At 42.5% G+C, this 12,337-nt stretch overlaps 1 protein-coding gene across 1 annotated transcript in view; it reads left to right on the top strand.

Annotated features, from left to right (window-relative positions):
* Positions 1–12,337, top strand: part of STK39 (serine/threonine kinase 39) — a 116,252-nt gene that overhangs the window by 64,502 nt on the left and 39,413 nt on the right. The window contains 2 exon segments of the mRNA XM_053408827.1: positions 2,074–2,122; positions 2,247–2,312. Coding sequence (XP_053264802.1) covers positions 2,074–2,122; positions 2,247–2,312 — 115 coding nt within the window.

The following is a 12,337-nucleotide window of genomic DNA, read 5'->3' as shown; positions in this document are numbered from 1 at the left end:
CGTTCTTAACATGAAACTGTTCTTAACCTGAAGCACCACTTTAGCTAATGGGGCCTCCTGCTGCCCTCACGCCACCAGAGCACTATTTCTGTTCTCATCCTGAAGCAAAGTTCTTAACCTGAGGTACTATTTCTGGGTTAGCGGAGTCTGTAACCTGAAGCGTATGTAACCTGAAGCGTCTGTAACCCGAGGTACCACTGTATCTAGCATCTGGCATCCCACAATATGCCAACGCTTGCTGCAAAATGTTCCTGTTTTCATTTCTATTAATGGCACCATCAAAGTCCTATAGCCCTGGCTGCAGATTGAGAACTGATCTAGAACTTCCTTCCATCCGATTGCAAACAGTGTTTGCTGCAGCTGTGGAATATTGCTGTGGATACAGAGTAAATGTGAAACCGGCCTGGTATAAGGTAGAACCAGTCCTGTTTCAAACAATATGTGCTTATGGGCAGTGAATACACACACAAAATAAGGGGTATATCAAGAGAGTCATATGTATCGGTTCAGTGAAAGGAATTGGCTAAATGCAAGGTTTCTTGGGTGATTTCATATCAAGGTTTTTTCCTTAATTTTTTTTTTATTTTTACTTCAGATTTGTGCAAAAGTGAAGTACTGCTGCTTTTTGAACCCACATTTTATTGGTTTTCTCAGTGTTTGCAGAACAGTTACTCCTATTCAAAGCTGCTCCCGCCCTCTTTCCCCCACTTTCCAGAGGATCATTGCATTGGGTGCTGCGCTGTAGATCAGAGGAGGCAGAGAGTGCAGTGATGGGAGACCTCAAGCATGGTTAGGTCTTACCAGACGTTGCCAGTGGTGTCATTTTCCATTAGCAGCCAAGATCACTACACATGAGAGCTTTCACTATTTCTGGCTGTAGTTGCTAAGCCACCAAAGTGGCTTTTATCTCTTTAGGTTGCTTTGTGAGAGGCGTCTCGAATTTCCAGTCGGTTATTTCTAGATTATAATTAATAATTTTTAAAGTATTCGAGGTGAGATGAGCCAAATGAGATTTATTAGTGCCCTCGGCCACCACCTCGAATGCTGCTGTTTATTCAGGCACGTTTAGAAGGCCTTATCTTTTTATGTATCATTTCTTAGGGGTTTTTGTTTTGCTGCCTATGTTGATCTGCTGAGGACACAATGTTTGCACTTCCCCAGTAACTGTTTGCCTTAATTTTTTTTAAAAAATAAATATTGTCAGCCAACTTCAGTTTGCAAAATAAGGACTGTTTATACTGCCCCCCCTCTCTCTCTTTTTAAAGTATCTGTTCTTCCCTACCTAAAACAGTAAGTTGGGTTAAAATTCAAGGCAATATTTGGGTACCAAAGGACTGATAATGCATGTTTTAATAAACAATTGGAACAGATTCTCAATCCTTTTGTAATGAACTTGTTGAAAGCAGCTTTTTAAGCTGTGAGGTGAACTAGAAAATGTGAGTTTCTAGACTCTGTGGCATCTTTACGTTTTTAATCTCATATGTAGATCACAACTGTAATTGACACGCACGTGTCCAGAATGGTACATGCAATACCATTCTGAATACCTGTCTCAAAAAATATGTTTAATCGAAGACTGGAAGAAATTTAAACTTTATCTTAAAAATTCTTGTAAGATTATGGAGTGTTAAAATGTCATGGTTTAAGCATAGCAGATTTGCAGTGATAAATGATTGGACAAGAGGAAAGAAAAGGGTTAAAGAAAGGAATTATAAAATTTGATTAGGGGTTGCTGAAAAAATTTAAAACAGGGATGCAGAAAAGGGAGGCATGGGGAAGTCGCCGAAATTGGGTATATGAAAAAAATTTATGAAATTATACATGTTTATATGTTTGTTTGTTATTGTTTGTCTTTTGTATTGTTTTATATTATATGTTGGAAAACCAATAAAAATTTAAAAAAAACAAAAACAAAAAATATGTTTAATCACTGGAAGCTTAATGTTGGATTTTTGAACAACAGCTATCACTGCTGAATACATTAAATCTTGTGTACTGAGCAGTGTTTTGAACTGTATATATTAGGAAATAGTTTTGTGTTTATACTCTAACCTAACTTTTAATCTCTTTCAGGCCTACAGCAGCAGAACTTTTAAAATGCAAATTCTTCCAGAAAGCAAAGGTAAAAATAATTAAGGCCACAAGTAAACTGACCCTGTCTTAATATTAGTTGATTACTTATTTATTTATAATTTTACTTTCTTGGGGCTGCCTGGCCTTAATTATAAGCATGTTTTGCTTTGCAGACTAGAGAATACTTGATTGAAAAACTGCTTACAAAGACACCTGACATAGGACAAAGAGCCAAAAAGGTAAGGATTCTCACAATTTTTATTCCCTAAAGTGTAAGCCTCTTTGTTGGGGTGTGGCAGTAATTGCTTTGGACTGCCAGGGGATCTCAAGTTGGCCTGCAAGGCAATCTCTCCCCAAACCATGCCCACCTGTCCGTTCAGGGTTCAATCCTGCTGGGATCTTCTTCACTTTCAAGTTAATGTGTATCAGCCCTCCAAGGCGCAGTGGCTGTCCACTGTAATTATTTGATGCCGGATATTCAACTGCAGTTGGCAAAACAGAGTCTATAGCTGAGTGTCTTCTGTTATGTTACTTGACCAAATACATGTTAATATGATTAAAGCCTAGAGCTGATACTGTACTACTCTATTATTCTTAGATATTGAAAGCCAATTTCCTCTCACACAGAGATATAATTTTTTTCCATTACAAATGCATAAGATTTATCTACAATCTATATAGAGAAGCAATATTTCAGGGTGACTTTGGTCCTGTATTTTAGTACTGGAATATACAGCAGAGGGCAGCAGTGCACTTGCAAGCGTTTAATATTGGTTCAGATGAAAAGGGGGGGGGGGACAATGGCGTTTTCCTTTTTTTAAATGTAGTAATTTGTAGTACCAATATAATTCCATTCATGTTAGAATATTTCTACCCGTTACTTTATATTTTTTGCCCTTTGCCGACGATTGCACCAGCAACAATATAGGCTATTGAGTATTTATATAGGAGGTTTACAATACACTCAATACGTTTAATGAGTGCTCCACAGTACTGCAGCAAAGCTGTCATTGTATCGGTATGAAAAATAAATGTTGGAGAGTCACTGCTGTTTATTATTAAGAATCATTCTGATAAAACCAGTCCTTGACTTCTGAGAAAAGGACTGCTCTGAGGGAGAAAGAGGTTCTCTTTGGAAGTAGTGCATGAGTATTTCCAGGTGCAATGTGTCAAATGCCCGAGTACAGTTTTATGACAGATTTTGCATTTTGGCCTTGATACATGTTTCTTTTTTAGGGGGGCATCCTGTGGCCCTCCAGATATTGCTGGACTCCAAACTCCCATCATCATTGACTGTTGGCCATGCTGGTTGGGACCGATGGGAGTTGGAGTCCATGCTGGCTAAGGTTGATGGGAGTTGGAGTCCCTGCTGGCTAGGGCAGATGGGAGCTGAGAGTTCAGCATAGGGCCATTATGGTGTGTTTCACCATTCCCTTCCCAGTTCATATTTACTGTATAGTCTTATGGCTAGAACTATGCACTACTTAATGGCAGTAGAAAAATAATTTTGAGATGCAGAATAGAGTGCTCTTCATTGCCCACAGTTACTTAACTCTGTTCTTCAAAGATTTAATCTGTATGGGGTAGCTCTGGGTTTATACACCTAGATTAGGTGTTAAAATTCTGAAATCAGAAATGGTGATTTCTGATTTCAATTCCTGCTGAAGAGCAGGAATTGTAGCACATTTGTATGGGTTTATCTTTCCTGTTCCCCCGATCTTGCATACTTGCTTTAAATGCCTGTGCATGCAATCCTAAATCTGCCATAGTGCTCTTTTGCTGCTGGAGAAAATTTACTGGGACATGATTATGTTCGCCACTAGAGGGGGCAGCCAGAACAGATCATTTCAGAGCCTGGTTTGAACACCATGTATGTAATCTTATTTTCTTTCCCCCATTCTTCGGAACTTGATGGGAAAACTCGATTCCCTGCATGTTTTCCCTTTCAGGTTCGGCTGTTCCACTCAGCCTCTCGGGCTGATGTTATCATGCATTCACAGCAACCTCCGTAAGGCATAAAGCTAGCAAGCGAAAAAAGTGGATAAATGGTTAAGGGGCATTTTTATTTTATCTTAATGGGATGAAGGAGAGAGGTTCACCTGCAAACTCCCTGCTGAATGATGCATGCCTTCTTATCTGCATAGCTTGATAATGTCACAGCAATGTACTTGAAGACCTAATTATTATTATTTTTTTAAAAAGTGGAGAAAGAAGACTCACAAGGCTTCTGGTTACAAATCTATATTCAGGTATTCACTTAGGCTCCCAAAATACTTGTAGCAGTGCTATACAAAGCACCAGGCTTCCAGATTATGGCTTAATGTAGAACAGGAGGAGGAAGTACCTGCTGTTAGCCGTTTCTTTTAGATCCCTTATCTTAAAAGATTAACATTGTGAATGAAACTTGCATGTCTTATCCTTGCGGCATCTGACATGTGAATATTTAAGGTGGAAAAGTAGAATACAGTGGTACCTTGGTTGTCGAACGGATTGGCTCCCTAACAAATCGGCTCCTGAACGCTGCAATCCTGGAAGTGAGTATTCCGGTTTGTGAACATTTTCCAGAAGCCAAATGTCTGACACAGCTTCCGATTGAGTGCAGGAAGCTCCTGCAGCCAATCAGAAGCCATGCCTTGGTTTTCGAACCATTTCGGGAGTTGGAACGGACTCCCGGAACCGGTTAAATTCGCGAACTAAGGTACCACTGTACGTATTGCTCATTTTTGTCAGTTAAACCTTTTTGGGCTTGTTCAATAACCCAGCCCCCCACCCCTTTGTAGCTTTGCTAGGTTGCTGCTGTGAATATTGAAAGTTTGTCAGTCAACTGATAAAACCTGGTTTTTCCTGATAGTTGGGAAATGTCTGGGAAGGGAGTGGTGAAACGGATGGCTTCCCAGTCAGGCAGGTCTGGAAAGATATGTGCATAAACATCGGGTTCCAAACAAACTCACTTACCGGGTGACTCAACCCTGGAATGTTTATTTATTTATTTAAATTTATTAACCCCCCCCCCCCACTTCCCAAAGGAGCTGGGGCGGTTGGGAAAATCACCCAAAATGACAGAACGATACACTTAAAAGCAGTATAATAACATAACGTTCAAAAACATTAAAACATACACATTGAGAAACGTACTGTATTTACACAACACAGGCTTGGCAGAGATTGATTCAATAACTGCTGAACTGGTGTTACCTTGAGCCAAACAGTCCTTGTTCCGAGTGTTTTCATGACAACCACATTTAGAATTGTAGAATTGGAAGGTTGGAAGGGGTCCCTGAGGGTCATCTAGTCTAACCCCCCATGGCTCTTGGTTTTGTGCTGATTATTGTGTGCCTGCAGCAAATTGCCGGATTTGTTAATCATGGATACTTTTCAGCTGGCTTGGGCCTGATGTTACGGATGGGATTCTTCGATGCAGGAGCGAGATATCCCGCTTGCCCCCTTACCCAACCTGGCAGATTCCACCAAATGACACCGCATACCCACCATACATTTAAAGAACATGGCTGCCCCCCAAATAATCCTGTAGTTTGGTAAGGATTCCCCTGGGTCCTGTAGTTCTGTGAGTTGCAAGCTACAGTTTCCAGGATTCTTTGCGGGGGAACCATGAGCTTTAAATACATGGTTTGTACATAGCCTGAGTGAAAGGATATTAATATCTTCTGATTAAGAGAAGGTGTCCTACCAGAAGCTTTAAAGGAGATTGAGGTGGTGAGACTTTTGCTGAAAATGCCTACACTAGATCCTATCTTGGCATCTAACTGTATGTAATCAGCTTAGTCACCATATCTACCCATTTGGACCAGTATAATCTGCACAGACTGGTTGTGGTTCTCCAAGGTTCTCCAGGGTCTCAAGCTGAGGTATTCACCATCACCTGAAGCCCTTTAACTGGGGCTACCAGAGACATTGGGATCGGAAGGTCGGCGGTTCGAATCCCCGCGACGGGGTGAGCTCCCATTGCTCGGTCCCAGCTCCTGCCCACCTAGCAGTTTGAAAGCACATCAAAGTGCAAGTAAATAAATGGGAAGGTAAACGGCGTTTCCGTGCACTGCTCTGGTTTCGCCAGAAGCGGCTTAGTCATGCTGGCCACATGACCCGGAAAAACTGTCTCTCAGACAAACGCCGGCTCCCTCGGCCTGTAAAGCGAGATGAGCGCCGCAACCCCAAAGCTGTTCGTGACTGGACTTACTGTCAGGGGTCCTTTACCTTTACCAGAGACGCCGAACCTGGCACTTCCTGTATACAAGTCTACGCTGTACCCCTGAGTTTCTGGTTGCTCCCCAGCGTGGGGGGGGGGATAATTATACATCATTGGGGGGTTTTGAGGCACATTTTTTTCTATTGCTTTTGTTCAATTTTTCATCCCATTCTGTTGTCATGTTTTAGGAAACTTGAAGATCAATTTTGAAGGATATAAATATACTGATTATCATCTTAGTATTAAATTAGTTATTTCAAAGACATTGTGGTTCAGTGTATAGTATAGTGGGCCTAGACTTTGACAGGAGATCAGTGTTCAAATTCTGCCTCCCCTCAGACTTGCTTGTGTGGGCAAGTCACACATTTTTAATTCTCTGTCTGTAAAATGGGGCCATAAAGATATAATTGGCTAGCATAAACAAGGCAAGAGAGGAAATGACTTTTTTTTGTTTCCTTAAACATTTTAGCTTCTTCACTTGCCAACAGGAAAAAAGACCGGTGTTTAAAATCTCAAATTCATTCCCCAAATCAGGATTGCCAAGGATAGTAAAATGGGAATTCATATTTATTTTCTTTTTTATTACTTTCCCTTGCCTATACCTTTTTACAGCTATTAGCAAGCAGTGTGATGTCATCAGCAAAAGTTGAAAGAACCGCTTTTAAAGCACATCTCCTTTCTCTCTATAAATTCTCCTAATTGCCTTAATTAAATGAGATGATATTCATTTTTTATAAACATCTTTTATGGTAATTAAACGTATTTAATTATAACTGAACAAATGAATATTTGATGAGTTGCTTGTAGTGCGACAATGGTTCCAATTTGCGTATACTTTAAATTGAGTTGCAGTGGCTTAAAACTGAATGAACCATGTTTCATAATCCAAAACTGCTTTTAAATCATGGAGTATTGTCAAATAATCAAATTTTTCGAACCTTAACAACTAAAAATGAAATTTCTATACTAGCGGTACTGAGCAGCTATTTCAGAGTTGACAATATACATCCTTTTAATGGGGATCGAAAAATCCTAGTTGTCCAGATTTTTTGTTTTTAATGGGAAAGGTAATTTTAGCTCCTATCAGTTTTTGATTCTGGTCCAAAGATGTTTAGAACTTCTTTTTTTGTATTCATAGCTACTAAATTTGGGGAAAGCAATGTGTAGAACCATTGTTTACATCTATCTGGATTGTTACTTAAGAGTGAGACGCCTGTACAGTACAGTGGTTCCTCGGGTTAAGAACTTAATTCGTTCTGGTGGTCCGTTCTTAACCTGAAACTGTTCTTAACCTGAGGTACCACTTTAGCTAATGGGGCCTCCCGCTGCCGCCGTGCGATTTTTGTTCTCATCCTGAAGCAAAGTTCTTAACCTGAGGTACTATTTCTGGGTTAGCGGAGTCTGTAACCTGAAGCATCTGTAACCCGAGGCACCACTGTGCTCCTATCTTAGCCTGAATTTAGCATCTCCACAATCCGTTACTGAACTGAGGCATCATATATGCACCAAATTCAGAGGGTGACTCCCCCTTCCCTTCCTATGAGGAAGGTAAGGAAGGACAAAGGTATTGTATACAAATACTGCAATGGAAGTGAAGAAAGGCTTGCCAAAGACGACATTCTCCAACTTGCTCGTGAATTGCATCCAAGGCTGAAAAGAGCCCATACAGTTAGACCGAGAGCTTGCGAAACAAACGTGTCTTGTTCATTCCTGGCGGTTTGCAGCGCCTGCTGTCATTTGAGACAGTCCGTGACGGGCTACCTAATCCTAAAGGTGACCTTCGGGATCTTAGATGCACCTTCAGGTGACACTAGCTGCAGTTGTACTGCCTGCTCCGAATTAATGTCTTCTCTTTTCTCGTTAGCACAGGACTAAGCTACAATGAGTTCTTAGAAATGACCTTTGTTAGAAGATTTCTGGCACCTTCTGACACAAATTGCTTGAGTAGTAGCCAGAAAAAGGGAAGAGAGAAAAAAAGCACAAACACATCGAACCTCAGTAGAAGCTTGTGCGGGTGGCTTGCTTTTTTGCCATTTCTGTCATTGTGGTGTTGGTGGTGGTGTGTGTGTTTGTGTGTGCCTACCCTCTAATTTGTCCTGCATTCTCATGTTCCAGCTGACGTTCGTATTGTCTCCTTCCACAGCTGTGGCAGTGTTGGCAGCAGCTTGCGGATTTCCCACTCCTTCCCTGCGTGAACAGCTTTCTGTTGCACATTACCATGTGCTGAAGTGCTGTTGTGTTACCTACATTTTAAATGTCAGCCGCTATTATTCATTCTTTTTTATCACCTGCATGTTTGTCTGATTCATGTGCGCCGTGCCCTCTATATGTGTTAATTTGTCTTTCAGAGAGTGAAGGTTCCTTTTTGTTTTCTTTATGAAAGTTACAAATAAGTTTGCCTTTCCTGCTGGAAGGAAAGCTTTTGTTGCAGGGAGATAATAGGACCCAAATTAGAAGCTCTTTTTTATTATTATTATTTTCCTCCTCCATCTGCCAAAGCAGTGCTAATTGTGGCACATGGTATGATGCAACTTGTGCTATTTCCAGTCCCCAAATTCCCTAAAATTCTTGATACTGGCACCCAGTTGTGCAGTGCCCTTTTCTCTCACGTGCTGACCTTGGTGGGTTTTTGGCACCAGCTGAAAACTTATTTATTCACCCATATCTTGAATATTTATTGCTGAAGGTGAGCCCTGCCGTTGCTAGACATGCTGATTTCCCCCCTTGCTGTCTAAGGGGATAGTAGTTTGTGGTTTATAATGTGGTCTTATTACAGCGATTCCTTGGGTTAAGTACTTAATTCGTTCCGGAGGTCCGTACTTAACCTGAAACTGTTCTTAACCTGAGGTACCACTTTAGCTAATGGGGCCTCCCGCTGCCGCCGCACCGCCGGAGCCTGATTTCTGTTCTCATCCTGAAGCAAAGTTCTTAACCTGAAGCACAATTTCTGGGTTAGAGGAGTCTGTAACCTGAAGCGTATGTAACCTGAAGCGTATGTAACCTGAGGTACCACTGTACTTAGAAAATGTATTTGATGGGGGGTGGGTTTCTCCAAGTGGTAAAAACTAAATTACTATGTTTTATGCATTGGGGACGAGATTCAATGAATGAGTCCTGTCAGTGGAAACCCTGTGCTTGGACTTCCATGTGTGCAGTGGGGCTTTCCCCACTCTCTCCTGCTTTGTGCCCCTTAAATTCACTCTGGGGAGGAGCTGGGAGAAGACACAGGAGCAGTGCATGGAGGAAGGAGAGCAGGATCATCCCTTCCGGCAAGCCAAAATGTCTGTCCTGACAGAACAATTGACGTGGCACCATGTTGAACTCCTCCCTCTGTGCCCTGCTCTAGGATTGTATTTAATGAACAGCGGGCTAGCAGTGCCTCAAATGAATAAAAGTGAATAAAACAAAAGAAAGAATGGCAACTTCCCAGGTGTGGTTCCACAGTTCTTACTAGAGCGTCAACACCAAATCCATAATGGATCTTGCCCTAATCCCCTTTCCTCCACCTCCCAGCAGCCACTGGTGCCTTCTGCCTCGCTCTGTAGCAGCTATTACTAGCTATTACATCGCCTGGGACCAGCTTGAGGGCTGCAGCAAGATGGCGCCTTCACCTGGCGGTATATCGCAGGTGGGGCTTGCCTGAACCTGACTCCCTCCAGTGCCCGGCGCATGGAGGGTGCAGCAAGATGCATCGCCCTGCAAGGCACCGGGGTGAAACGCTGCCACTCTCACCAAGGGAGCTGAGGCAGTTTCACCCCAACGCCTCACGGGGCTGGGGCCAATGCAGCTTGTTCCTCCCTCCACTTTTTGACATTCTGATGTATCACTGTACAGTCATAGGTAAAGGTAAAGGGACACCTGACCATTTGGTCCAGTCGTGACCGACTCTGGGGTTGCAGCACTCATCTCGCTTTATTGGCCGAGGGAGCCGGCGTACAGCTTCCGGGTCATGTGGCCAGCATGACTAAGCCGCTTCTGGCAAACCAGAGCAGCGCACAGAAATGCCATTTACCTTCCCGCAGGAGTGGTACCTATTTATCTACTTGCACTTTGATGTGCTTTTGAACTGCTAGGTTGGCAGGAGCTGGGACCAAGCAACAGGCGCTCACCCCGTTGCGGGGATTCGAACCACCGACCTTCGGATCGGCAGGTCCTAGGCTCTGTGGTTTAACCCACAGTGCCACCCGTGTCCCTCTGTACAGCCATACCTCAGGATAAATACGCTTCAGGATAAGTATTTTTGGGTTGCGCTCTGCGGAGACCCAAAAGTAATGGAGCGCGTTACTTCCGGGTTTCGCCTCTCGTGCATGCGCAGACGGTCAAAATGACGTCATGTGCAGAAGCAACAAAACGCTACCTGCGCATACGCAGACGCGCTGTCGCATCTTACATTCTGTTCAGGATGCGAACAGGGCTCCGAAACGGATCCCGTTTGCACCCCGAGGTACCACTGTATCATGATGTTTGGTATCACGATGTTGAAAAGCTTGACATCGCCCAGTCCTAGTGTCCATAACACCTTTTACTTAGGTTTTTCTTGGGAGACCATCCAAGTTATATATCTGATTAATTCTTGATGGTTGTTCTTTAGCTACCTTGCCAAGTTTGTTAAAAGGGGGGGGGGGGAGAAAGGCAGTAAACCCTGAAATAAAGTTCCTGTTTATAATCCTGGAAATTAAGATTAGGGCCCTCATTTCCTCATCCCGCCATTTTCATGAATACTTTGAGTCTTGCCGTTTTGTATGCTGTGCTTTATTCTTCCCCCCCTGCTCCCTTCCTGTGTCTCAGTAAACCTTGGGCAATGTGAACTAATTTAATTTTAATAATTATGTCCTGGTGCATCTGCTGATTTACTGAGCATTGCTCTTAGTCATCATGTGATTTCTGAGAATAAGAAGCGTCAAGCAGCCTGGCAACATATTATTTTGATCAAGCAGGCTGAGGCAGAACACACAATCAACTAGGAGGATACTGGAAATGTACTGTAGCATCAGAAGGCCTCTCGACTTTAAATTCTGATGTGTGGCTTACATTATATTGGTATGCTTGATTGCCAGGCATATGTCCTGTCAGCAGTACATTTCTTAATAGGAATGAATCCATTTTAAATATTACATGTCATATGCACCTATTCATTTATAATGATAGAAACTTGACCAGCAAGGTCAGAACGCTATGGAAAAGCCTTTTTATCACTCTCTTGTGTTGCCGGTGGTATTCTGCCTTCACTCTTCCTTTTATAATGAATCTGTTAGAGATACAAATGCTAATGTGGAAAAAGGGAGGCGAACAGAAAAAAGCAGCTTGGAATTTTGTTTCTGCCTATACGTTTAATATGTGCACAATCCCAAGGACACTTTGAAATGTTTCATCTTGAATCTTGTGCGAGAAGAATTCTGTGTGCTTAATTCCTCCACACACACTCGCAGCAAGGAAGGTTAGGGGAAGGGATTAAGGGCCACATACTATAAATTAATTATTCTACTTAAACTTTTTTTGTTTTTCCTTTTTAAGAAAAGCAGTTTAAGAGCCAAAGAATTCCAAGTCTGTTTCAGGACCTTGGTGTGTTGGGGTGACAGTCTTCCTGATAAGAATCCTCTACTGTGGGTGTGAATGACATATTTGAAAGGAGGGGGGGCATTTTCATTGGGACCATGGTGCAGAGTTAAAGGGTTAACCCGTGCACCATAGTCACAATCTGGTTTTGGCTCCCCTCCGTGTTTAAACATTAAACTTTTAAAGATCTGCAAATATGACGATGCATTTAGCGCATCATCCAGTTTGCCTCTAGTTGGGAACCACAGTTTTGACCTGTACTGAGATTCTGGTGGTTCAGACATCTTTCCTGGAAACAGAAGCTGACAGGTTCATAAGCTTTGGGGGTGGGATGGGGAGAAAGATAATGGGCCAGAGTGGGAGGAAGTTGGCGCCTTCTCTTTTTCTTGCATTTTGCGATGGAGCTGCTTTCTACAGAAAGTCCCACAGTACGGATATTTTTCTCTCAGGATAACATTGCAGTTTTATTTCACCTACCTGGAACCAACAAGCACCCTCAACCTG

The sequence above is a fragment of the Podarcis raffonei genome, chromosome 1, assembly GCF_027172205.1.
Source record: "Podarcis raffonei isolate rPodRaf1 chromosome 1, rPodRaf1.pri, whole genome shotgun sequence".
NCBI lineage: Eukaryota > Metazoa > Chordata > Lepidosauria > Squamata > Lacertidae > Podarcis > Podarcis raffonei.
This window is presented reverse-complemented; position numbering and strand designations above follow the sequence as displayed.